This window comes from Ceratotherium simum, chromosome 34, assembly GCF_057802395.1.
Source record: "Ceratotherium simum simum isolate JZ-2026a chromosome 34, ASM5780239v1, whole genome shotgun sequence".
Taxonomy (NCBI): Eukaryota; Metazoa; Chordata; class Mammalia; order Perissodactyla; family Rhinocerotidae; genus Ceratotherium; species Ceratotherium simum.
Genome location: NC_141933.1, coordinates 5,535,754 through 5,561,198, shown reverse-complemented (window position 1 = coordinate 5,561,198; position 25,445 = coordinate 5,535,754). Strand labels below are relative to the sequence as shown.

General features: G+C 57.1%; 1 protein-coding gene across 3 annotated transcripts in view; it reads left to right on the top strand.

The window, feature by feature from the left end:
* The window catches only part of LRP5 (LDL receptor related protein 5), a 109,917-nt gene extending 89,975 nt beyond the window's left edge, over window positions 1-19,942 (top strand). For all 3 annotated transcript variants that reach the window (XM_087422526.1, XM_087422525.1, XM_087422527.1), the window contains 8 exons: window positions 676-885; window positions 3,855-3,980; window positions 7,825-8,061; window positions 10,339-10,449; window positions 12,118-12,354; window positions 12,756-12,895; window positions 17,447-17,544; window positions 19,484-19,942. In XM_087422526.1, coding sequence (XP_087278652.1) covers window positions 676-885; window positions 3,855-3,980; window positions 7,825-8,061; window positions 10,339-10,449; window positions 12,118-12,354; window positions 12,756-12,895; window positions 17,447-17,544; window positions 19,484-19,745 — 1,421 coding nt within the window. In that variant the 3' untranslated portion in view covers window positions 19,746-19,942. The remainder of the gene's footprint in view (window positions 1-675; window positions 886-3,854; window positions 3,981-7,824; window positions 8,062-10,338; window positions 10,450-12,117; window positions 12,355-12,755; window positions 12,896-17,446; window positions 17,545-19,483) is intronic.
* The last annotated feature ends 5,503 nt before the right edge of the window (window positions 19,943-25,445 follow it).

Here is a 25,445-nt window from a genome sequence, read left to right as displayed (position 1 = left end):
CGGGTCCCTCAGTGGCCCTTCCCAGCTGACCTTCCCAGGGACGCCCAGTCTTCCTTGTCATCAGTAATGGCAGAGGCAGTGGCCACGTTTGTCAGGGACCCACTGTGAGCGGGCACCGTGCTAGGCTTTTACATACACCACCTATAGTCCCACCTGTGAGTTCCAGGATGTAGGTCCCAAATGATCCCCGAATGGCAGAGGCAGGAGATGAGGCTCAGAGAGGGTGAGTGAGCTGTCCAGGGTTCCACAGCGTGGGGTGGAGCAGGAGTCTGACCCTCTGCCTCCAGTGCGCATACTCTTGACTGCTCTGCTGTGGGCTCCCTCAGACCAGGAGGCCACCGTGCAGGAAAGGAGCGAGAGTCCGTACTTGGATGAGCTTTTCTTCCATGTAATGGGGTGGGATGGGGGAAGGGGAGGACCATGCTTGTAGGGGGCTAGTGACTGGGGTCCCTGGTGGGGGCCTATGGCCCTGCTCCCGAGGCCAGCCCAGGTGGGAGCAGGTCTGTTGGAGGGTTGGTCCCAGATCTGCCTGATTCCAGTGAATCTGCCCCAGCTCCCAGCCGGCCAGACCGCGGAATCCCCCAGGCTCCCCGGCAGCCCTCCGTTCTCCCGAGCCAAGCGTGGCCGAGCTCTGGAGGTCAGCTGCCACTCAGGGGGCACTCATCCCACTTGCAGGGGCCAACCGCCTGACCCTAGAGGATGCCAACATCGTGCAGCCCATGGGCCTGACTGTGCTGGGCAAGCATCTCTACTGGATTGACCGCCAGCAGCAGATGATTGAGCGCGTGGAGAAAACCACCGGGGATAAGCGTACACGCGTCCAGGGCCGCGTCGCCCACCTGACCAGTATCCACGCTGTGGAGGACATCAGCTTGGAGGAGTTCTGTACGTGGGGGCAGGCAGTGGTGTGTGCGGGGGTCCCCCAGGGGAGAGTGGGCATCTGCAGAGCACAGCGACCCCTGAACTGGCCCCCTAGAGCAACTAGGAGGTTGGGCCGATGTGAGAGTTGTAGGACTGAGGCCCTGTTTTCTCTCTGGCTTTAGGAGCCAAGCGGCGGGAACGGCGCTTGGCTCCTAAAGGACCCTCGGGTCCTTCTCTGTGCTCCCCTCCATCTCGGTAACAGATCCAAACCTGCCCAACGTCCTTCTCTGCTTCCAGCCGGAGAAGCCACTCTGCTTTTCAAGGGCCCAGTAATTAGATTGGCCCACATTTACATTAAGTCCAGGTCTATTGATTAGTAACCTTAATCACATCTGCAGAGTCCCTTTTGCCATGTAAGGCAACAAAATCACGGGCATGGTAGCCCATCACGTCCACTGTGTGGGGATTAGGGTGGGAAATTTGGGGGGCATTCTGCCTACCCCAGCCTGGCTGTGCCCAAGGCCTTGAGAGAGGGACTTCTGGTTCCTCCACCCCTCCATATATGGCTGTCTGTGTATATAGGGGGGTGTGTGTGCCATGTCTGCCTGTCTCTCTGTCTTCCTACTCTTCATTCAGTAAATACACGGGGCCGCCAGCTGGGTGCTTGGTGCTGGGACAGAGCAGTGAGCAGGGCCATTGCTGTCCCTGTCCGCTGATGCCCACAGTCTGCCCACCTTCAAGGCCCCAGGAGCTGCCCTGCCAGCCTCCCCTCACCCCTTGCCCTCCCGCTGGCCTCGTCCCTGCTCCCTTGTGTCCCTCTCTCTGATCACCTTCCATTTCCTTCTCTGTCTGAGTGACCCTGACTAATCCTTTGGCTCTCACTCGGCTCAGGTGTCACGCTCTTAGTGGAAAAGCTTCTCCCCTGGGCCTCCTCCTTGGGCGTACAGCATTTTGACTCTCCTGCCCCCCAGGCCCCGTGCTCAGTGTATTATTACATTATGTACGTTATTTCACAGTAGTTCTGTTTTGCAGCTGAGGAAAGTAGGGCTCAGAAAGGGTATTAACTTCCCTGTCACCCAGCTACTAAACATGATAGGGCTCAGATTTGAGGCCAGAGCCCCTGTTTTAGCCACTGGGCTTTTGTCTGTCTTACCTCCGGTGGGTTGGGGAAAAACTGGCAACTAAGTTCAGTAGAATTGTGTGTGAAGTACAGACACGTGGATCTCGGATCTGAGAGCCGGGGGCGTGAGCTCTAACACAGTGAGTCGGTCACTTCTGTGTGAACTGTTGGGTGACTGGTTTCTGTCCTCGTGAGTTCTCGGCTGGGTCCTGGATAAGTGAGGTCGCTAGGTAAACAGCTTCCAGATAACTGAGGCACCCCATGGATATGGTCTAGAACGTGTGTGTTGGCCTGGCCCCTTATACCATCCTCAGCGAAGTCACGGATTCCTGGGTGTCACGGGCCTTCAGAATCGCTGGCAGTGGTCAGAATGGTGAATGTGGAGCCAATGAATGTCCAGACCTGCTGGTATCGGCAGAAAGCCAGGTGCACTGGCCAGCACTTCCTTGGAACTGAAGGGACAGGAGAGCCGGGAAACATTTAGTGGGCAGGTTTGAGGTTGGAAACCGGGACGTCCCCGTGAGCGCTAATGTGTGATGGCCAGGGTGACATGGAGAGGCAGGAAATCCTTAGGTGAGCTCCCTCATGTTTGTCTGGGACGTGGGTCACCCAGCCTGCTTCCCCACAGGATCTCACAGCTAACCCCTAAACCAGGGTGGCACTCCTCAGCCTGGGGCCACAGCCAGACGGCGCCTGTTTTGTGAATAAAGTTTTATTGGAGCCCAGCCACGCCCACTGGTTTCTGTGTCACCCGTGGCTGCCTTGTGTTACAGCTGGCAGACTTAAGGAGTTGTGGCAGATGGTCTGGGGCCCGTAAAGCCAAAATTAATTACTTTTTTGCTTATAGAAAAAGTTTACTGACCTCTACTCTAAACCATGACTTCTGTCATTTTAAAACACCTGATCCTCAAGGTTGAGGAGGGACAACTGTGTGATTGGTCGTTGGGGGCAGGGGTGTGGAGTGAAGCGTTTTCTTCCATTTCCTCTCCCCCAAGGGAGGTCAGCCACCTTCCCAGGCTCCTTCCTACTGTTCAGGTGTTGGGCGCATGTGGGTAATTGAATTGAAATGTGTGAGTTCCCCAGGGATTCGGCACCCCTCCTGCTTTAATGCCCATGTGTATTAGTCTCCTGCAACAGATCCCCATGAACTGGGTGACTTAAAGCAACAGAAATGTGTTCTCCCACAGTCTGGAGGCCAGAAGTCCAAAATCGAGGTGTCTGCAGGGCTGTGCTCCCTCGGGAGGCTCTTGGGGGGGGGGGTGCTCTTTGCCCCTCCCGCTTTTTGGTGTTTGCAGGCATTCCTTGTGTCTGCATCACTCCGGTCTCGGCCTCCATCTCCTCCACGTGGCCTTCTCCCCTGTGTCTCTTATAAGGACACTTGTCACTGGATTTAGGACCCACCCAGATAATCCAGAATGACCTCATCTCAAGATCCCTAACTTGATTACATCTGCAAAGACCCTTTTTCCAAATAAGGTCACATTCACAGATCCTGGGCCTTAGGATGCAGACATATCTTTTTGGGGGCCACCGCTCAGGCCACTACTCCCTGAGAGACAGATAGAGAGGCGAGCAGTGTAGGGTGCTTGTGTGGGCACAGTGGGAGCTGGTGCAGACCAGCCGGGGGATGATGTTGGGAAGATTCTGTAAGTGCTTTCGCCCTCTGTATCCTCATGTCCAAAATGCAGTGTCAATAGTAACAGACTCTGTAGGCCACCCTGAGAAGTAAGCAGGAGGATCTCTGTAGGGGCCTGGCCTACAGGAGTACCAGGTTCTGTGAGTTCTCGCCTGGCCCTCATCCCCAGAACCCTCCGGGCTGCAGTCATGAGGTGGGAGACAGAGCCTGACCCTCTCCCTCTTTTTGTCTCGGCAGCGGCCCACCCGTGTGCCCGGGACAACGGCGGCTGCTCCCACATCTGCATTGCCAAGGGCGACGGGACGCCAAGGTGCTCATGCCCGGTCCACCTCGTGCTCCTGCAGAACCTGCTGACCTGTGGTGGTAGGTGTGACCTCAGCACTTTCTGTTGGGGTGCTGGACAGGGACCTGATTCTCTGCCTGCCAGGTCACTGCCCAGCATCCTTTTAAAACCACGGACCCTGTGGCATCTAGTCTCCAAATCAGACTGTCTCCTCATTTGCCCTCTTTCTTTTCTAATATATGCATTCAGGGCTATGAATTTCCCTCTAACCACTGCTTTTGCTGCATCATACAAATTTGATAAGTTGTATTTTCATTTTCAGTTAGTTCAGATATTTTTAAATTTCTCCTGTGACTTCTCCTTTGGCCCTGGTATTATTTATAAGTATGTTGTCTAATCTCCAAATAGTTGGGGATTTTATAGCTATCTTTTTATTACTTATTTCTAATTTAATTCCATTGTGGTCTGAGAGCAGACATGCTATAATTTCTGTCCTTTTAACCTTGGTCAGGTGTGTTTTATGGCCCAGCATGTGGTCTGTTTTGGTGAACATTCCATGTGAGCTTGAGAAGAACGTGTCATCTGCTGTGGTTGGGTGGAGCATTTTATAAATGTCAATTAGATCGAGTTGATTGATGGTGCTGTTCAGATCATCTGTAGCCTTTCTGACTCTCTGCTTGAGCTGTCAGTTACTGATGAGGGTGTTGAAATCTCCAACTCCAGTAGTGGACTTGTCTGTTTCTTTTTATAGTTCTGTCTTTTCCTCACCTTCTGCCCTTGATCCTCTTCCTCCCCTGAGGCTGCATGGGGAGTGATCAAGAATGTTAGCTTTAGGGTCAGGCAGTCCTGGGTTCAAATCCCAGCTCTGGGGGCAGGCCCCGTGGCGTAGTGGTTAAGTGCGTGCACGCCGCTGCTGGCGGCCCGGGTTCGGATCCCAGGCGCGCACTGATGCACCGCTTCTCCAGCCATGCTGAGGCCACATCCCACATACAGCAACTAGAAGGATGTGCAGCTATGACATACAACTATCCACCAGGGCTTTGGGGGAAAAAAACAAATAAATAAAATTAAAAAATAAATTTTTTTTTCAAATCCCAGCTCTGCCACTTCCCAGCTGAGCCATCCTGGGCTGGTCACTTGCCCTCTCTGAGCCTCTACTTCCTCCTCTGTGAAATAGAGAAACTGAGAGCACTTACCTGGTGGGGTTGTGATAGGCATTAAGTAACAGCACTCTATGTGGTCCCTGACGCATGGCACATGAGGATGCCATCTGCTATTAGTCGTGGGGATGGCAGTAGTAATAAAAAGTGATGATTGTCATTGTCACCATGATGAAGCCCAACCCCAAGGGCTTCCTCTCCACTACCCCAGGGACCCCCAGGTGACCCTGGATTCTCCCAAGTTCCCTTCTCCTCTTTGAGCTCCTGGGGGTCGGGCTTTATCCTGTCCTTGCCCCCCATGACACCCACAGTGTCCTACACACAGCAGATGCTCAGCACATGCCCGTCAGTACATGGACGCCTGTTCACAGCAGCTTATCTTGTCCCTGGAGAGCAGGAGCATGGGGCCCATCCTTCTGGAGCTTTCTCCTGCCCTGCCTCGCACTGTGAGCCCCAGAGATCTTGGCCGAGAGCAGAGGGGACGTTTTGTGGCAGTCTTCTGGTGAGAGCCCCCTTGACCCCCCTGAGCTTCCTTGTGGCTGTTCTCCAAGTTCCAGCCTCAGGGCTCCCATGGCTTTGTGGCCTGAGAGCGGCCGTGCAGTGCCCACAGATGTCCAAGCTGCCCTGGCGAAGAGGGGTCTGTGGAGAGAGCTGCGCAGAGCGTTCAGCTCTCCCTCGGACCCCAGCCCTGGGCCTCCACACGGAGGACTTGCCCCTCTGTCCTCCCTGACCCCCTTTGCTCTGACCCTCCAGACGTGAGGACACCAGACCCCATCCTCACGGCCCAGGGGCGTGTATTTACTGCATACCGTCTTCATTCTTCCCCAGCCACTTCTCTGGGGATCAGAGCAGGCTAAGGGCTTGCTGAGGTTCTCGGGAGATGATGTGGACTCCTGTGAAGTGGCAGGAGCCAAGCCGGCAAGGAACAGCCTGTGGTTCTTCAGCATCCTCAGCAGCGCCCCCACGAACGCTGTGTGAGCCCTTCCCGAGCCAGGCGCGGCCACACACACACACACACACACACTCACTCACTCACTCTTACCCCACCATCTCGGTTACTCCTCGTGAGGAGCCTGTGATGTAGGGTGGCTGCTTCTGTTTTAGGGACAAGGACATAAAGGCTCTGGGAGGCTGGGGGTTCCTCAGGTTGCACAGCTGCTGAGGGGAGCCTGGTTCAACCCCAGGTCCATCCCACCCCCACTGGTCGCACCCTCGCCTTCTCGACACGGCTGCTAGGACTACAGGCGCTGCGGAAAATCAGAGCTGGCCCCACAGGAGGGCCGTGGACCCTCTTCTTCCTGGCTGGGGGGTCAATTCAAACAGCATTCAAATGCACAGGGCCTTTGGGGCTGGAGTTCAGAAGTGGGCTGTGGCCAGCCTCTGGGCTTGTTCCTTGTTGGTGGCTCAGCGTGCAGACATCCATTGCTGGCTCCTTCCAGATGCCTTGGGCATCCGGGGTCCTGCTGTCCCTGGCGTGTCCTTGGTGGCCGAGCCCAGTGGGGACAGCTGGCCTTCTTTTCAGTTTTGCTCCCGTCCCTCCCCTCGTCTCATGTCCCTGTTCAGCTCAGCATGAACTGGGCAGTTCTGGGGGAGGCTCACAGGTTCTGAATGTAGGAAAGCTTACGGGCATTGTTGCAGCGTGAAATCAATCATTTTTTCTTAATCAGGTTTCAAGGGTGTTGAGGACTGTTGTTAAACATTGAAAGAAAGTTTGGGCTGATTTCCCGGCGGTCGCCTCCTCGAGGCTGGCCTCAGTTTCCTGTGATTTTCCACACAAAGGAGGGGAGGGCTGGTGATGGGAGCCCTTAGAAATGGAGGCAGCCCGAAGCTGAGGGGTTCCTCTCACTTTTCTCTGCTGGACCCCTTGCGGCCGTGCCCCGTCCGCGTCCCAGCTCCCAGAACGAGGTTATTCAGTGAGCACTACTGCGTGTCAGGCCCACACTTGGCATCTGCTAGGGAAGTTGACCCTGAGGGGTGGAGTGACTTGCCGTAGTCATGTGGTAGGAGGTGGCCCCACATCTCCTGTCCTTTGCCCTCCCAGCTCCCCAGCCTTACATGACTCCCTCCACCAGGAGCCTTCCCGCACCTCCTCACCCACTCTGCTCTCCTATGGTATCCTTGCCCTCTGGCCTTTCCTTAGCTGACTCCTCAGCAAGGTGCCCGGGTCCTCCACCAGCCCCTATGTGCCAGTGGGCATGCTGGCCGGCTGCAGAGCCCCAGCCCCACCGCTCCAGCCGCACCAAACGTGTAAGAGGCGTGGGTGCTGACCCCTGTTTTCTGACCCTCTGGCTCCTGACGGGGGTGCAGCGCATGCTCAGGTGTGGCCAGGCCAGCGTGCACACAGATTCTGTGCACCGGACTGACACCCTGGCCTAGGGCCCCGAGGTAGGCGGAGGCTCCCTTCAGTGGGAGGGCAGTCAGGATCCCAGAGGAAGGAGGTTTGCTGCAGCTTCCCAGCGGTGACGGCCCAATTCCCAGCCCAGAGTGTTTTCTGCTCTACTTGGTGTAGTGCCTGCTGCTTAAAGCTCAGGTTCCCAGGCAGCCCCTTTGCCCTCCACAGTAAAAAGAAAAGAAAACAGATAATTGATGTCTTCTTTCTGCAAACACTTCCTAGCCGCGCCTGCATCGTGGGCTGGGGGCAGGGGGCGGACAGCAGGCAGGACACACAGCAGTGGAGACTGTGGGGACGGCACCCGTGGATGCAGCGCGTCTCCCCCGTCTTGGCAGGGCGGGCGGCGCATGATGGGGTTTCTCTCCTCCCCAGAGCCTCCCACGTGCTCCCCCGACCAGTTCGCGTGCGCCACCGGGGAGATCGACTGCATCCCTGGGGCCTGGCGCTGCGACGGCTTCCCCGAGTGCGACGACCAGAGCGACGAGGAGGGCTGCCCAGTGTGCTCGGCCGCCCAGTTCCCCTGCGCGCGCGGCCAGTGTGTGGACCTGCGGCTGCGCTGCGACGGCGAGGCCGACTGCCAGGACCGCTCGGACGAGGCCGACTGCGATGGTGAGACCCTGGCCCCAGCCGGGTCTCTGTCTCTGCCTCGGGTCAGACCCCAGCCCAGGCCCCGCCTCCAGTCAGGCCCCGCCCATGCCCTGTCCCACCCAGGCCCCGCCTCTGTCCGGGCCCCGCCCCCAGGCAGGCCCCGCCTCCAGTCAGGCCCCGCCTCCATCCGGGCCCCACCCCCCAGGCCAGGCCCCGCCTCCGTCCGGGCCCCACCCCCCAGGCAGGCCCCGCCTCCAGTCAGGCCCCGCCCATGCCTTGTCCCACTCAGGCCCCGCCTCCGTCCGGGCCCCACCCCCCAGGCCAGGCCCCGCCTCCAGTCAGGCCCCGCCCATGCCCTCTCCCGCTGGGGTCCCGCCCCGGGCCAGTCCCACCCAGGCCCCTCCCCGGCCGCCGCCTCCCTAGAGAAACCATTTGTATTGCCCTCCTGGGTGTGGAGCTCCGGGCTCCGTCTCGCCACACTGGGGTCACTGTAAAACCTTTGCCCAGAGTGAAATCGCCAGGTCGTCCTCAGCTTGGGAGGGAAAGAAGTTAGTTTTAGGCTCAATGAGGAAAAACCCTGCCGTCCACCCCAGAGTCACCCGCCAAGCAGTTTGGCTTGAAGGCAGACTATGCGAGTCAGTCTTTCCTTCCCTCATTTGGTCGAGAGATTTACAGAAACCCAAGGCAGATCCAGTAGTCCACTCGATTTTGGTGGCTTACACCCAGGTAAATCCCCATCCCAAAAGGCAGTGCTGTCCTCCACTGAGCAGGCTGTGGGATGATGCCTGGGTGGTTTCTGGCAACCCATTGAACCAGAAGTTACAAAGAGATTTGTTTAGTCACCCTGGGTCCACTCTGACCAGCAGGATCTTCATTCAGACCTTGACAGTGAAGCATACATACCTATGCCCTCTCTGAGTTTTCATTTTATAAACGACGTGGCTCCATTGATTCCTGCCACATACTGTCAGCACCACCTCCCTGTGAGTGCCACTGAGCTGTGAATGTGTCCCTCTAGCTGCTTCCCCCACAGCCACACGGTGCTGTTCTTAGATAACTGAGATGCTATGTCGTCACCACCCCTGTCCCCATTCATGATGAGCAGCCATTTTGTGGAGCACGAGGGCCTGGGGAGTCATTTCTCAGATGTTTCTACAAAGCCACAGTTGTTAAGTCTTTCCAGCTCACAGACCCTTCGAGAATTGGGTGGAGACTGTAGACCAGGGGTTGGCAAACTGCGGCCTGAGGACCAGATCCAGACCGCCACCGCCAAGGTTTTATTGGGGCTCAGCCAGGCTCCTTCGTTTACGTATTGTCTGTGGCTGATCTTGCGCTGAAACAGCAGAGTTGAGGAGTCACAATAGAGACTGATGGCTCTGAAAGCTCGAATACTTACTGTCTGGCTCTTCAGCTAATTTTTCTGTGAAGAGCCAGATAGTAAGTATTTAGGCTTTAAGGGCCATACGGTACCCTGCCGTACACCTTGCCCCAGCACAGCGTTTGGGCTGTGACCTCATGGGATGGCAGGAGCCCTGATTAGGGACATCCCCTCCCTCTTCCTGCTCTAAATGTTTCTCCTGGAGCAAACGCAGCGGCCCCATAGCAGGCCCTGGTACAGCTCTGGGCTCCACCCTCTGTCTCAGAAGCCTCCTCCCCTGCTGGTCACCAGCACATCTTCCCACTCGTTGCCAGGACAGGGTCCCCTTGTCTCCAGTTCCCAGAGCAGGACGCCCGGGACAGGCAGGTGGGGAGCTTGGATAACAAGTATTGGGGGCGGGTGATGGCTGAGCCCCCCAGGCTGCTGCCTTGCCCGTGGGGCTGTAGCTTCTTCCAGGTCGGCTTCTGGGAGGAGGATGGGAGGCAGCAGGCAGTACCCGGCCTTTCTCTGCCTCCTCCTCCAGAAGGCCGTGAGCTGCGTGGGTCACTTGTGTGGACCTGCCCCTGGTTGGCCGTCACCTCCCCCGTAACCTGGGAGAGCCTGGGTGCAGGGCTGCGTTAGTCCTGGCCGTGTTTGGGCCTGATGAATACCTCCTGGGGCTGTTGGGGTCTCTGCCCTGCCAGGCCCACCCCAGCATCGCATCAGCCTTGGGACAGGGTCATCCGGGGGAGGGAGAAGATGGGATTTGCCATGATCCCTTGTAGAAAAGGTCTCATTTGTCTCCTCTGCATTGGAACCCAGACCTTGATTGCTGGGTCTGGGGCGGCGGGGTGGGGAGCACTGGCTGGCGGCCACCTGCTGAGTGCCCCTGGCCGCGTCGCGCCCTCCAGCCTCTCTGAACTCAAGGCCCCTCCTTGCAGCCATCTGCCTACCCAACCAGTTCCGCTGCGCCAGTGGCCAGTGCGTCCTCATCAAGCAGCAGTGTGACTCCTTTCCTGACTGCATCGACGGCTCCGACGAGCTCATGTGCGGTGAGCCAGCTTCCCACCGATGGGGGGCCGCTGTGCTGGGGTCCTGCCTCAGGACTGTGGGGTCGAGAGGGAGGAAATGGCTGGGGGCCGTGTTCGGGACTGAGGAGGCTGGGAGGTCGGGAGTGTTTGGCCTAGTGGGGAGGCAAGGAGGCCTTCCTAGAGGTGGAGGCGACTGTGGGCTGAGCTGGGACGGGGAGAAGGGGACTGTGAGCTGTGGGGCATTCCGGCTGGGACAGAGGCACAGAAGCAGGCCCCTTTGGAGAAGGCATTGGTGGGTGGGGCTGGCTGTGCCAGGCCAGGGCTGAGTGAAACATCATGCTTCTGCCCAGAGACCTTACCCAGCAGCAAGATTACCCCTGATGGGGTGAGGGTGGGAGGCGTTCCCTGGCAGCCTGCTGTCTGGCTGAGGAGGTGCAATGCGTACTTGCACACACACACATGTGCTGCATGCCCCTCAAGTGACACGGCCTGTACAGTCAAGGATACAGGGGCCAGAGGATGTGGGGCCAGGGCAGTCAGGGAAGGCTTCCTGGAGGCGGTGGCTCTTGAAAGGCTGTCTTTGATTCAGATGAGAAGGGGGCAGGAGTCCCAGACAGGAAGTGGCAATGTGTCCATGTGTCTGGGGATATGCCACTTTGTTTACTGCAGGGGGACCTGGGCAGAGAGCTCATACTGCAGGAGAGGGGGTCCGAGTCTCGCTCCTCTGCTGGGCAGGTGTCCAATCCGACAGTGTCTGTCTTCAGCCTGCAGCATGACTGAGGCCCCAGTAGTCGAGGCGGGTATTCATCCTTGTCCCCGGAGCCAGCCGCTTTCCTCCGTTTGGGTTTGTGGCCGGCAGGAGGGGCTGTAGTAGATTGCCCTCAGAATTGTGGGGCCAAGCTGATGGGAAAGTGAATGTCCTTTTGTCAAAGTTGAGAGCCCAGACACGCCCTCCATGCCCTGAGTGGCCTTGATAGTGGAGCGAGCCTGAGGAGCGCCCCCACCTGGCAGCCCCACGCACAGGTGCCCAGAAGGACCCCTGGGGGCACCTTTGCAGCCCTGAGCGGGCTCCTGGCTTTGCGGGTTTGGTTGAGCCCCAAGTCCAGGCCCTGTCACGCTCCACCCCGCATGATGCCCCCACTTCGGCCTTTCAGGATTCTCGCCTCTGTGGCAGGCGGGCGTGCGGGACTCTGGGAGCCCTGCTGGTGACAGCCCGGGCCCTGGGGCACCCGTCAGCCCAGCCCCTACGCGGGGGCGGAGTCCACTGCTAGACAGGCTGGGAGACCCCGGGGCCCCGCCTACCTGCCCCACACCTGCGGGCTGGTGCTCAGCTCCTCTAACCAGCTGGGGGGGCCTCCTGGGCTGGCTCTGTTAGGGAGACAGCACATGGGGGCATCCGGCGCACGTGCTTCCAGCTGAGAATACAGGCTGCTGTGGAGGGGTCGCTGTTGAGGGGCCGCGGTGGGGAGGTGGGTAGAGCTTAGCTAGGAGGAGAGGGCGAGGGGGAGGGCGCTCCGGGCAGGCCGAGGGGCAACCAGTCGGTGGTGCCGCTCCAGCCCCAGCATCTCCCTCCTCCCCGCCCTCCGTGAGGTCAGCGGGTGCTGGGCCTGGGCAGCACCAGCTCCTCCGGGACACACTGTTCCTTTGCGGTCGGTTAACGGCGGCCTCTCCTCCCCCGTCCTCTGGCAGAGATCACCAAGCCTCCCTCGGACGACGGCCCCGCCCACAGCAGCGCCATCGGGCCTGTCATCGGCATCATCCTCTCCCTCTTTGTCATGGGCGGGGTCTACTTCGTCTGCCAGCGTGTGGTGTGTCAGCGCTACGCAGGGGCCGGAGGGCCCTTCCCGCATGAGTACGTCAGCGGGACCCCCCACGTGCCCCTCAACTTCATAGCCCCGGGCGGCTCCCAGCATGGTCCCTTCACAGGTAAGGAGCCGGGACGTGCAAGGGCCCTGGGCAGGATGTGGGAGAGAGGACTGGGGATGCTGCTACCACGACCCGTCTTGTGCACATGGAAGACATCACTAATCCGTCACGGCGTTCAGGCTTTCTTGAGCCTGTGCTTGGCATCAGAATCCTTCTCAACACAGAGTCCTGCACAGCCAGGACTCATCCTGTGGCCTTGGAGGAGTGGGGTCAACTCTTTGGACTTGACCTTCCATATTCTTGTGGGTGTGTCATGAGTTGTCCGTGGCGGGCAGCTGGGCAGGACACACCTCAGACAGGACTTACCCACCTGAACCCGGGTCTCGTGGGCAGCAGGAGCTGAGGAGGGCCTGCCGTGTGTGGGGCGCCCCGGCCCTGACCCTCCTTGTCCCCTCACGCAGGCATCTCGTGCGGCAAGTCTATGATGGGCTCCGTGAGCCTGATGGGGGGCCGGGGCGGGGTGCCCCTCTACGACCGGAACCACGTCACCGGAGCCTCGTCCAGCAGCTCATCCAGCACCAAGGCCACGCTGTACCCGCCGGTGAGTGGGGGCGAGAGGAGGCCTGGCCAGCCAGGGGTCACCCACCACCAGTGGCTGACTTGGGGGGGACACTTCTTGTGACCTCAGGATTTCTAGAACTGTTAGCTGTCCCACCATCTCAGAGAATGGGGGGAGCGTTCCCCTTCCTCCTCTCCAGACCCTGTTGTTTTTCTCTTTAATGACGTTTTCTGTTTAGAAAAGGGTGCTCTTTGTTCATTGTGGATAATCTGGAAACCACGTAAAAATCTAAAGAGCGGAAGTCTCGCCCACAGTGCCTCCTCCCAGGGCTGCTGTCGGGCATCTCGGTGTTCAGGTGGCGGTCTCTGTCCCGCAGGGGCCCCCATGGCTGCCTCTGGGGGCCTGTGTGGTGGGGTGCTCAGCGTGTCTGTGTGGGCTTTCCCCCCAGTGTCCTTGTCAGGAACACCCAACTTTCCCAAAAAGGGCCTCTCAGGGTCCCTGAAGATAGCTGGGTTGTTTCCCAAAGGACAGGCACCCACGGGCTGACTTGGTGGCTGAAATGCTCCTCCAGCAGCCCGGGTGGGGTGAGGGGCTGAGCCACCCGCTGGAGGGAAATGATTGTCCAGAGGGGGAGGCCCTGGAGCCCTCAGTGTCTGAGCTCCCCTACAAGTAACCACGGGGACCTTCTCCCCGAAGCGGGCTGGGGAGACCCCCATTCCCAAGAGCGCAGCCCCAGGGGCACCGCAGTGAGCTTGCTGCACGGACGGGACCCAGGGTATATGGAAACATGGGGTCTGGCTTAACGTGGTTCTATGCTTTTTAATTCTTCGAAACCTGATTTCCTGCGATGGTATGCCCCTCTAAGGTGAGGACAGCCTTTGAGCTTTCTCTGGGGTCTGCAACAGGCCCCACCCGCCAGGGCTGGGCCTTCCTGCCCTTCTGGGTGTCCCTCACGTCTGGGGTGCTGCCCCCTCCTTGTTGTACCTGACCCTGGCAGGCCCTGCGAGGGAGGGGGCATCGGAGGTTGTCATCTCCGGTTCACAGACGGGAACTGAGGCTCCTGGAGTCTCTGGGGCCTCACTGTGTTCAGGGACAGAGGAAGCAAAGAGCCAGAAGCCTGGAGTTGACAATACTCACCACCATTCCGCTCGTCCTCCCCGCTGCCGCTGTCTCCTGACTCGAGCATGCCCACGTGACCAGCTGGAAGCACGAGGAACCCGTGGAAGGCTGAGCTTCCTGCAGGACGGCCCCTGGGCCCCCATGCCGACACCAGGAGGCTCAGGAGACTGGCTTCTCCATCCTCAGGCTCTGCTGGGAGCTGGAGGGATCTTAATAGGCAGCAAGAGATAACGCTGACCAGCCAGCTGTTTTTTATATAATTCACATACCATATAATTCACCCACTTAAAGTGTACAATTCGGTGGCTTTTAGTATATTCACAGATATGTGCAACCGTCACCATGGTTAATTTTAGAACATTTTCAACAGCCCAAAAGGAAACTCCTCGGGGAGCCAGCTGTTTTTAAGTTAGCTACGTTATTTTGCATCAGTAATCTATGCTCGTGGTACAAAATTCAAAAGGTACAATGGAATGTGCAATGAAGAGAGGGGCCCCCACCCTGAGCAGGAGCCCCCCTGGAGGCACTTCCTGGGGTTAGTTTCTTGTGTTCTTGTGTTCTCCCAGGGGTGTTGGTGCATAAGCAAGTATACGAGAGTATGGACTTAATTTTTCCAGCAAAGAGTAATTTTTTCACATTTTACTTTGAGATAATTGTAGATTCCCATGCAGCTGTAAGAAATAATACAGAGAGATCCCAGCTACCCTTCACCGGTTCTCCCCAGTGGTAACATCTCACATGACTAGAGTTGTCTTCATCCATTTGTGTTGCTCTAACAAAAATATCATAGATGGGGTGGCTTACACAGCAAACTATTTTTTCACGGTTTTGGAGGCTGGGAAGTCCAGGATCAAGGCACTGGCAGATCTGGTGTCTGGTGGGACCCAGTTCCTGGTTCATAGACGGCTGTCTTAGCCTCACATGGCAGAGGGGCGAGGGAGCTCTCTGGGGTCTCTTCTTATAAGGGCACTGGTCCCATCATGGGGGCTCCACCCTCACGACCTAACCACCTCCCAAAGGCCCCACCTCCTAACCCACCCCACTGGGATTAGGTTTCAACATATGAATTTTGGAGGAATGAACATGCAGTCTATAGCAATGTTACTATATCATAATTAGGACATTGATGTGATATTCTTTGGCTTGTTCAGATTTCACCAGTTTTACATGTGTAATTTTTTTTTTTTTTGGTTTTTTTTGGTGAGGAAGATCAGCCCTGAGGTAACATCCATGCCAATCCTCCTCTTTTTGCTGAGGAATACCGGCTCTGAGCTAACATCTATCGCCAGTCCTCCTCCTTTTTTTCCCCAAAGCCCCAGTAGATAGTTGTATGTCATAGTTGCACATCCTTCTAGTTGCTGTATGTGGGACATGGCCTCAGCATGGCCGGACAAGTGGTGCGTCGGTGCACGCCCGGGATCCGAACCCCAGCCGCCAGTAGCGGAGCGCGCGCACTTAACGGCTAAGCCACGGGGCCAGCCCCAACATGTGTACTTTTTTTTAAGACCATTTTTTTTAGAGCATTTTAGGTTCACAGCAAAATTGAGAGGGAGGTATAGAGATTTCCCACATACCCCCATCCCCACACAGGCACGGCCTCCCCATTATCAACATCCTGTACCAGTGTGGTACGTCTCTTACAATCCATGAACCTTCATGAGAAATGATCATCACCCAGAGTGCATGGTTGACGTTAGGGTTCACTCTTGGTGCGGTTAAGTTCTGTGAGTTTCGACAAATGTACGACATGTACCCCTCATATGGTGTCATGCAGAGTGGTTTCTTATGTACTTTTTTTTTTTTTTTTTTTTTTGTGAGGGAGATCAGCCCTGAGCTAACATCCAAACTAATCCTCCTCTTTTTGCTGAGGAAGACCGGCTCTGAGCTAACATCTATTGCCAATCCTCCTCCTTTTTTTTTTCCCCCCAAAGCCCCAGTAGATAGTTGTATGTCATAGCTGCACATCCTTCCAGTTGCTGTATGTGGGACGCGGCCTCAGCATGGCCAGAGAAGCGGTGCGTCGGTGCGCGCCCGGGATCTGAACCCGGGCCGCCGGTAGCGGAGTGCGTGCACTTAACCGCTAAGCCACAGGGCCAGCCCCATATGTACTTTTTAAAACCCAAATGATGGCATCTGAAGGTGGGGATAGCTGCTCTCTGAGCCTCGCTTTCTGCTACTAGCAATAAGTAAAAGCTGGGTTTACAAGCCCTTCCCACGCTCCCAGCCGATGCATGCAGTCTCTATGTGCCACATTAACCTAGCTCCAGAAAGGGGTGCTGTCGTCCTCCCATTTTGCAAATGAGGAGGCTGAGGAACTGAGGGGTAACTACCCGCCGGCTCATTCTGTTGGAGCAGACCACCCCCTGCCCTGCCTCTCCCACACCCTGAGGTCTGTTCTGCTCCTCACCCAGTCTGAGTAGCGTGATGAAATCTCACACCGTCCCGCTCCATCCCACTGGGGACATGCCTCGTCCCTTTGTCCAGCGGATCTATGCAGAATACGCTGCCCACCCGTCACTCACTTAGTAGCCGTCTCCGTTACCAGATGACTGTCACAGTATCGCAGTGCTTGTGTTCAAGTCGCCCTTATTTCACTTAATAATGGCCCCGAAGTGTAAGAGTAGTGATGCTGGCAATTCGGATATGCCACAGAGAAGCAGTACATACAGTGCTTCCTTTAAGTGAAAAGGTGAAAGTTCTCAACTTAGTAAGGAAAGAAAAAAATTCTATGCTGAGGTTGCTAAGATTTATGGTAACTTTTATTACAGTATATTCTTATAATTGTTCTATTTTATTATGAGTTGTTAATCTCTTACTGTGCCTAATTTGTAAATTAAACTTTATCACAGGTGTGTATGAATCGGAAGAAACACAGTATATATAGGGTTGGGTGCTACCCGCGGTTTCAGGCATCCACTGGGGGTCCTGGAACAGACCCCGCACGGATAACGGGGGCTCCTGTATTATAGGAATTAGACTTTGCACCATGCGGGGGGAGATGAGGAAGTAAAAGTCCAAAGGGGGAGTTGGCGGGAAAGTCCCAGAGGGGCCTCGTGAGGGGTCACTGTGCAGGTGGACACGCGGGGCCTGTGGGGACATCTGCTGGGGTGGGGAAGCACAAAGGGGGCTGGTGTGGGCGTCCAGGGACTGCTTCCAAGTCCCACCTCTGAGCTCACGGCGAGGCGTGTGGGTGCAGGCCTGGGGTCACTGGGGTCAGCAGGGCAGGTGCCCGGGAAGCGAGCCGGGCACCCTGGGCTGCAGGCACCCTGCTCTCTCCACTGTCCCCATGATGACCCTCAGGGCGGGACAGCTGCTGCTTCCCCTCCGCAGACCGGGGGATCCTGGGAGGCGTGGGGCCCGCTTAGCCGAGTTGGCCAGTACAGACGGGACCCCTGCTCTATTAAGTTAACCCCGAGGCGGGCGGGCGGTGGCAGGTCTGTCAGGCCACCCTAACCCTTGCTCGGCTCTCCTCAGATCCTGAACCCGCCGCCGTCCCCCGCCACGGACCCCTCCTTGTACAACGTGGACATGTTCTACTCTTCAAACATTCCCGCCACCGCGAGACCCTACAGGTACAAAGGCCCCCACAGCCCCCCAGAGAAGCCCGGGGTAGAGGAGGGGCCTTGTCCCCAGGTCCTAGGTGAGAAAAGCCGGGGAGGGTCCAGGGCGCTGGTGGGTGTGCGTTGGGGCCCAGCCCTGCTCCCCCTGGCTCTGCTGGCCCCTCAGACCACACCGGGCTGCCTGCCCCGTGAGCGAGCCAGGCCTGGCTGTTGAGACCAGAAACCAGCCGAGTCCCATGTTCTGAGCAGGCTCTTGTAGCAGCTCTCGGGGTATTTTGTCAGCCGGGATGTGTTGGGGCAGATGTGGCCTTGAAGGATGCCACCAGGGGGTTCCCACTGTGGCACGGCCAGGCCCCACCCCCAGGAGGGCCTTGGGGAACGGCAAGCTGGCTGCCCACCTTCCGGGGAGGCCTGATGCACAGGCGCCGGGAACTGTGCTTGAATCCAGCTGTGGGACCCTGGCAGTGATGCCCCCTCTTGCTGCCTTGGCCCCTGTAAGGATCAAATCCAAGTCCCCATGAGTGCTGGTGGGGTGCCTGGCCCCCTGCGGGCCCTTGATAGGGTAATCCTTTCTCATGTGCTACAAGGGCCTGCTTGAGCCTGGGAAGCCCACAGGCCTGCTCAGGCCCCCTACCCACCCACCTCAAGCTGTCTGTATCTGGGTCACACGCCCCACCTCCCTGGGTGGGGTGGGGACACCTGAGAATGTTAAGCAGAAACAGGATCTGGGGGTGCTGGCCTGTGTCCAGGGGCCGGGGCAGAGCCTGGGGTAGGTGACATGAACCTCCTGACTGTAACCCAGTGGTCTCAGCCAGCAGGGCCCACCCCACAGCTACACTGGGCTCCTCACCCCCAAGGGAGCTACCTGACGGGGCAGGTGGGGGGTGGGCCTGGGCCAGGCTTGCCCCCTGTGTGGAGATCAGGGCTTTGGCATGTCTGTGGACCACCCAGGTGGAGGCAGAAGCTTGGGAGTGGCCCAGGCCCCTCATTCTCCTCCCTTGGGGTCCCCTGGAGTAGCGGAGCCTCTGAGCGTGGCGCCGCCTGCCACCTGGTGGCCATTTCAGGAACTCCGGGGCCCAGCGTGGGTGCAGCCGCTCTGCTGGGTCACTGCTCTATTCAGGGACCTGCAGAGGCTCCCCACTGCCTCAGCGTCACCGTCTGTCCCCAGTAGCCTCGTCAGCCGCTGTCCCCAGGGCTGTCACATCCACACCAGCCAGGCCAGGCCCCTCAGTCTCCCTTCACCCCACGCTTTTCTCGTTCTGTCCTGATTTCGGTCCTACTCTGATACCTCTTCCCCCCACTGTCTGTTGGGGTCCCTTCCTGCTCCCGGGATCCTATGAGGCTGATCCTCCTGCTGCTCTTTGCTCAGGACCAGGTGCCCCTTGCTGGCCCTCGGGTGGTGGCTCCCCCTTCCCGCCCACTGGGGCTCTTAATTAAACACACCACGGGGCAGCCGGACACAGGATTTCAGGGTGCAGGAGGTGTTTTGAGGGCGGCCAGGAGACATCTCCAGGGTCAGGTTGCTTTCACTGAAGATGGGACCATTCCAGGCCAACTGGTCTCCCATATTTACGGTGATGATATACTGGGGAACAGTTATCAAGCACTTTTCTGGTGTCTGTTTCTAGCACTTTCCATGCAGAATCTCATTTTAATCCTCACAGGCCCCTTTTGAAATGGGTGCTGTTTCATCCTCCCTGTTTTATCAATGAGAAACCGAAGCTCAGAGAGGTTAAGTAAGTTGCCCAAGATCAACCAGGCAGGCTCTGAAGGCCTCGCTCTCCATAAAGGCGACCTTGGCCTGGGGCTGCCGTCCTTGCCAGGGCCGGGGCTTGGCAGCCCCGCAGGGTGGGTGCAGGCACGCCCACCTGAGAGGTGGGGATGTTGAGACCACACAGCTGGGGGCCTCCCCGAATCAAGGTCCCACCCCCCCCTTCTTTGTCCCCGTCAGGCCCTACATCATCCGAGGCATGGCGCCCCCGACCACGCCCTGCAGCACGGATGTGTGCGACAGCGACTACAGCGCCAGCCGCTGGAAGACCAGCAAGTACTACCTGGATTTGAACTCGGACTCAGACCCCTACCCGCCCCCGCCCACGCCCCACAGCCAGTACCTGTCGGCGGAGGACAGCTGCCCGCCTTCGCCCGCCACCGAGAGGAGCTACTTCCACCTCTTCCCGCCCCCGCCGTCCCCCTGCACGGACTCGTCCTGACCTCCGCCGCCCGCCGGCCTCTCTGCGCCCCTGTAAATAGTTTTAAATATGAACAAAGAAAAAATATATTTTATGATTTAAAAAATATAGTTGGGATTTTAAAAACATGAGAAATGTGAACAGTGATGGGGGTGGGCGGGGCTGAGAAAACTTTGTACAGTGGAGAAAATATTTATAAACTTAATTTTTTTAAAACATCACTGCCATTCTTTTGTGCCATGTACGCGTCCACGTTGAGTGTCCCCACGGAGTGAATACGACCTCTGGCCTTCCCCTGGACGGCCTTTGGAGCTGTGCACTTGCCGTCCTGGGCACAGGGTCTGTCTCCATCAGGCCCCCACAGGGAAGGGCTGAGACCTCTGGGCAGAGGCCCGCAGGCAGGCCAGCTTCATGGGTGCTTGATTATGGGGTCAGGAAGGACCCCATTGGGGCCGGCTCAGTGGTGTGGTTAAGTTTGGTACGCTCCGCTTCAGCAGCCTGGGTTCATGGGTTTGGATCCCGGGCGTGGACCTACACCACTCGTCAGCCGTGCTGTGGTGGCAACCCTCATACAAACTAGAGGAAGATGGACACAGATGTTAGCTCAGGGCAGATCCTCTTCAGAAAAAAAAAAGGAAGGGCCCTATGCGTGATTTAGTGCTCTGCTGTTACTGTCCCAAGATTCTAAATAATTTTTGCGAAAGAGGCCCTGCACTTTCATTTTGCGCTGGGCTCTGCAGATTATATACCTGGCCAGTCTTGACTACAGTCTGACCTCTGTGTGTGCCAGCCCAGGGCTGCTGCTGCTGCCAGGAGATGGTGCTGGGGGCCAGGGGGCCCTCCTGGCCCTGCTGTCCATGTTGACCCCAGTGGATGCACTGCCCAAGGCTTACCAGGTGCCCACTCGGGTGGGACCAGAGGAGACAGATAAGGCCTGGTCCCGGCCCCTGGGGGTCCCCAGTCTGTGGAAGGAGACGGAGGATTCAGCAAGTAATGGTGTGTCGGCTCTTCTCCCGCTGCTCTGAAAGCCAGGCAGGAATGACCACATTCGGAGGGGAGGGCGGAAACGCAAGCTGGAAGGGATCTGACCCCAATTGGAATGTTGGAGGGAGGTCCGAGAACCACCACGTGTAGAGCTGAGTGCACCTTCCACCTGCGAGGCAACACACAGGTCTGCAAGGAGGGCCTCCCGGCGCGAGCCTGAGATTGAACCCTTGACCCACCCCAGGGCCTGCAAGTGCAGGGGTGGCAACAGCTGAGGGAGGGGAGTCAACCAACTGCTGGATGGCCTCCAGGATGGGTTCCGGAACATACTGGGATCCTGCAGCCTTGTGCTGAGGAGGGGGGACGGGGAAGGCGGCCGCCCTTAGGGCTCCAAGACTGGTCAGCCAGGGGACATAGCTGGGGATGTCAGGGCACAAGTCTGCTGGACCTGGTTCCCTGGGACAGACCTTCGGGGAGTCACCTCCCCTGCCCTCCGATTGCCTGGGAGTTCCCTGAGGTCATGGGTCAGCACTGGCAACAGATGGAGACAGGTGGATTGGCTGGTGCTGCCACTGCTGGGACCAAGTGCAGACATGGGACGAGGCGACCTGCCACCAGTGCAAAGCAGCAGTGAGCACTGGAAGCCCAGTCCTGGATGCCAACCCAGGGCTGCCTGTGCCACCCGGTGGGGACCTCTCTTTGCAGACAGGAGGGGTGGGCTCTGCCTGGGAAGGCCAGCTCCGTCTTCCCCACTTCATCCTGGTGGCCCCATCTGTTAGGGAAGGGTGCTGTTCCCTAGGACCGCGGTAGGGCTTCCGTGACATGACGCCCGTGAGGACGCCTCGCCCAGTGGGTGCCTGGCAAGCACAGGTCCTTGGTAAATGGAAGCCGTGACCGATTAAAGCTCAGACAGGTGACATACTTGCCCAGGTCACACCACTAAGGACCGGCAGAGCTAGAGCATGCACCCAGAGCTCCTAGGCCCAAGGTGGGGTCCCCTGCCACGCAGAGCTGCCTGTGGGGCTCAGAGCCCCAAGCTCTCAGGGTTCCTGTCCTTCCAGGTTAGTGCCCTGAGCTGCTAGTTAACGCACTAATCTCGACCCGCGCAGTTTGGGTCTGCTTTGCTGACTCAGAAGCAGGAACTGCATCGTGGGGGGGCCCCCCGGAGACCCTCCACTCTCCTGCCCTTCCTTCCAGCCATGCATGGTGGGGGTCCCCCGGGAGCACCCCTGCTCCGTTCTGCCCAGCCAGCCATCCCGTCTGCTAGGGCCTGCCGGGGATAAGGCAAGGGGCAGGAAAGGAGTGGCCTGGACTGCTGACCCCTGGCAGAGTCACCCTCTCCAGCCCTCCTCTCCCCCCTCCACCACCATCCTGGGCGTCACTATAGAGCATGGCTAGGGGGGCCATCTGGTGGGCAGGGGCCACTCTGCGGAACCCTTTCCTGCCATGCGGTCAGCTAGGTAGAATAGGGGGCAACCCGCTGGCCTAATACGTGCCGAGTAAATCTGTCCGCCTTCAGTAAGCTCCCACTGTGCGCAGAGAGCCCTGCACTTAAGTCCCATGCTGGGGGACCCAGAGATTGGTCAGATGCAGCCTCTCCCTTGAAGGTGCTCCAAATCCAGTGATAGAGGCAGACGGTTTCCACAGCCATGGGGTTCCGAAAGCAGAGTGTTGAGATATCCTGGGGGGCACCGAGAGGGTATCATATTCAGATGGGAGAGCAAGGAGGGCTTCCTGGAGGAGGTGATGCCCAAGCTGTGTCTTAAATGAGGGGGTGAAGTTAACTTGGTTTATCTCAATTAAACTTCACTACAGCCCCGCTGGGGAGATGACACCCCTAACCTGTAGTTGAGGAAACCAAGGCTCCGGGGAAAAAGAAGTAAAGCAAGAACTTTTCTCATTCTTTCCTTTATCCAATAAACATTACTACCTGGCTACCAGGTGCTACTCAGTGTGGCCGAAAGGGCTTCTACGTTCCTTCCAAAGCCTCTCCCCTCTGGGGTGACACCCACTACTGCCTGTCTCTGTCACGCCTCAACTGAGCCCTGTGAGGGTCTCCCTCGTAATGGGCTCCCTCCTCAACCACCCTATCAGAGGGCCTTTTACTCAGCTCTGCCCTCCTCCAGCCCCTCCCTCCAGGACAGGTGTGGGAGCTCCGCCCTGCCCTGGGTCCAGAAGCCACCTTGGTCTACAGCTGCCCTGGGCAGTTGAACAAAATCCATATGGCCAGACCTTGGCATGTCCACTGTCAGGTAGGATGCTGGAGAACCGAGAGGGGGTGAGGTGAAAGGTTTTGTCCTGGAGAAACCCGGGTGGTTGGGAAGCTGGGTAGTGCTTGGATCCCATGTGGCCCCTGCAGGCTTTCTTCTCGAGAGCCACTCAGCTGGCTCTTCACAGGACTAGGACCCCCTCATTGGACCATACCCTCAGGTCACGGGTCTGGAGTCCCACCAAGGAGCCCTTTGCTGGTTCCCTCTCTCGAGGTCTTCTCCCAGATTCCTCTGCCTCTGTCTCCTTCTCTGGACCCAAATGCCCCCTTCTCTTTTCTTTCCCCATAAGCTGGATGGCAGCCCTCATCATTAGCAACCCCAGCAGCTCCTCTTTCTACCAACCCCTGGATTATCAACAGTCCTTTGCTGGGAAGGGAAATACTCACCTCCTCCGCAACCCAGACTGAATCTTGATGCAGTCAAGAAAAGGATGAGACAGGAGTTAAATGTCCCATGTTAAAACGGGTCCACCTTCATCTGCCTCTAGAGATCGCTATCTGGCCCTTCTCTCCAGCCTCAACATGTTTTGACCAGAGCCAGCAATGAGCCAGCACCAGCCCAGGCCCTTCCGAAGCATGTCGTCTGCCTGGGTGGCCCCACTCCAGCCCTCGGGTGAGGATGGAGCCCTGGTGACATAAGAAAAGGAAAGACAACTTTCTCCCCAAGTTGAGCTTATTCATCTTAAAGTCTTTTTCTATCTGGGTGTATGTGTGTGTTAAAATGTTCTTTCTTTGAAAAGGGATTTAAAAAAAAAAGTTATTATTATTATTTTACAGGGGAATTTTTGCCCTAAGCTAACATCAGTTGCCAATCTTCCTTTCCCCCCCACAAAGCCCCAGTAAATAGTTGTGTATAGTTTTTGGGTTTTTTTTGGTGTGTGTGAGGAAGATCAGCCCTGAGCTGACATCCATGCCAATCCTCCTCTTTTTGCTGAGGAAGACCGGCTCTGAGCTAACATCTATTGCCAATCCTCCTCCTTTTTTTTTTCCCCCCCAACCCCCAGTAGATAGTTGTATGTCATAGTTGCACATCCTTCTAGTTGCTGGATGTGGGACACAGCCTCAGCATGGCCCGACAAGCGGTGCGCACCCAGGATTCGAACTCGGGTCGCCAGTAGCGGAGCGCACGCATTTAACTGCTAAGCCATGGGGCCGGCCCCTAGTTGTGTATAGTTTCAAGTTTTTCTGGTTCTCCTCTGTGAGCCGCCACAGCATGGCTACTCTACTGACAGACGGGTGGGGTGGTTCCCCGCCAGAGAACCAAACCCCGGCCACTGAAGCAGAGCGTGCTGAACTTTAACCACTAGGCCATAAAGGCTGGCTCAAAATGTCCTTTTTTTCATGAAATCACAGTGATAGTAAGTGGTATTTTTTTTTAATATTACTTGAAAGAATTAAAATTTGGCAGCTGTGTCTGTTCCCAAAAGTTAAGGAGTAATAGCTGGGTGATGGGTAGTGGGCATACTTTTCTCTCCACTTTTGAGTATGTCTGAAAACATTCATGTAAATTTTTTTTTCAAGTCTAAATGGATTAAAAATTTAAACATTAAAAATTAAACCACAAAAGGATTGGGGGGGAAACAGGGGAAGGTGGTGATCCGTGAAATCTAGAAGTTTTAGGATGGTGAAGCCAATCCTAAAGTCACTCTCCTGCTTAAAGCCTAATAGCTCTCCATGGCCCTCATGAGATGGGCTGAGCTCAGATGCCTGCTCCTCCAGGAAGTCCTCCCTGACATCAACACTTCTGGATAGGTTAGGAACTCATGATGATTGAAGACTATGGGGCCCACTTACGTTGGGTGAGGTACTACAGTGTTTCCTTTAATTATAGTGCACATGGCCCTACGACCCACCTCAGAGTCTGGGATGGAGAAGCCTGAAGCAGGTACTGGCAAGTCCTTTGATGATGAAAGAGTAAAGGGATGGGTGGGTGGCTGGGCCCTCCCCTGGCTGCCAGGAGGGCAGGTCCCAGCCCTGGCTGCCCGCTTCTGCCTAGGTCCAGCCTCCCTCTCAGGCACCAACCCTGTCCCGGGGTTCCCTGCAGCCTTTCCCATGCTCCTGTGCCACTGTGCTTCCATAGTTTCCTCTGCCAGGCATGCCTGCTCCCTCCCCACCCAGGGTAGAGACTTGTCCCTCTCTCGAACCCTCTGCAGCACGCACACCTTCTGAGCTGCTGTCAATCTTGACTGTGTTCCTTACCAGCTGTGTGGCTCTGGGTAAGACCTCTAGCCTCACTGAGCAGCAGGATCAATGCGAGTAACATCTGCCCTTGGTTGCTGCCTCCCCGGAGGCCCAGCACCCTTCAGGGCATGGACACAGGTTGGTAGCTACAGTATCACTACCAGTCCTTTGCAGATAAGAACTGGAGAGTCAGAGAGGTTAGATCACTCAGCCAATAATGGGCTGCACCTGGTATCTGAATGCTTTCTGGGCCTCAGTTAACTAATCTGTAAAATGGGGATGATAAT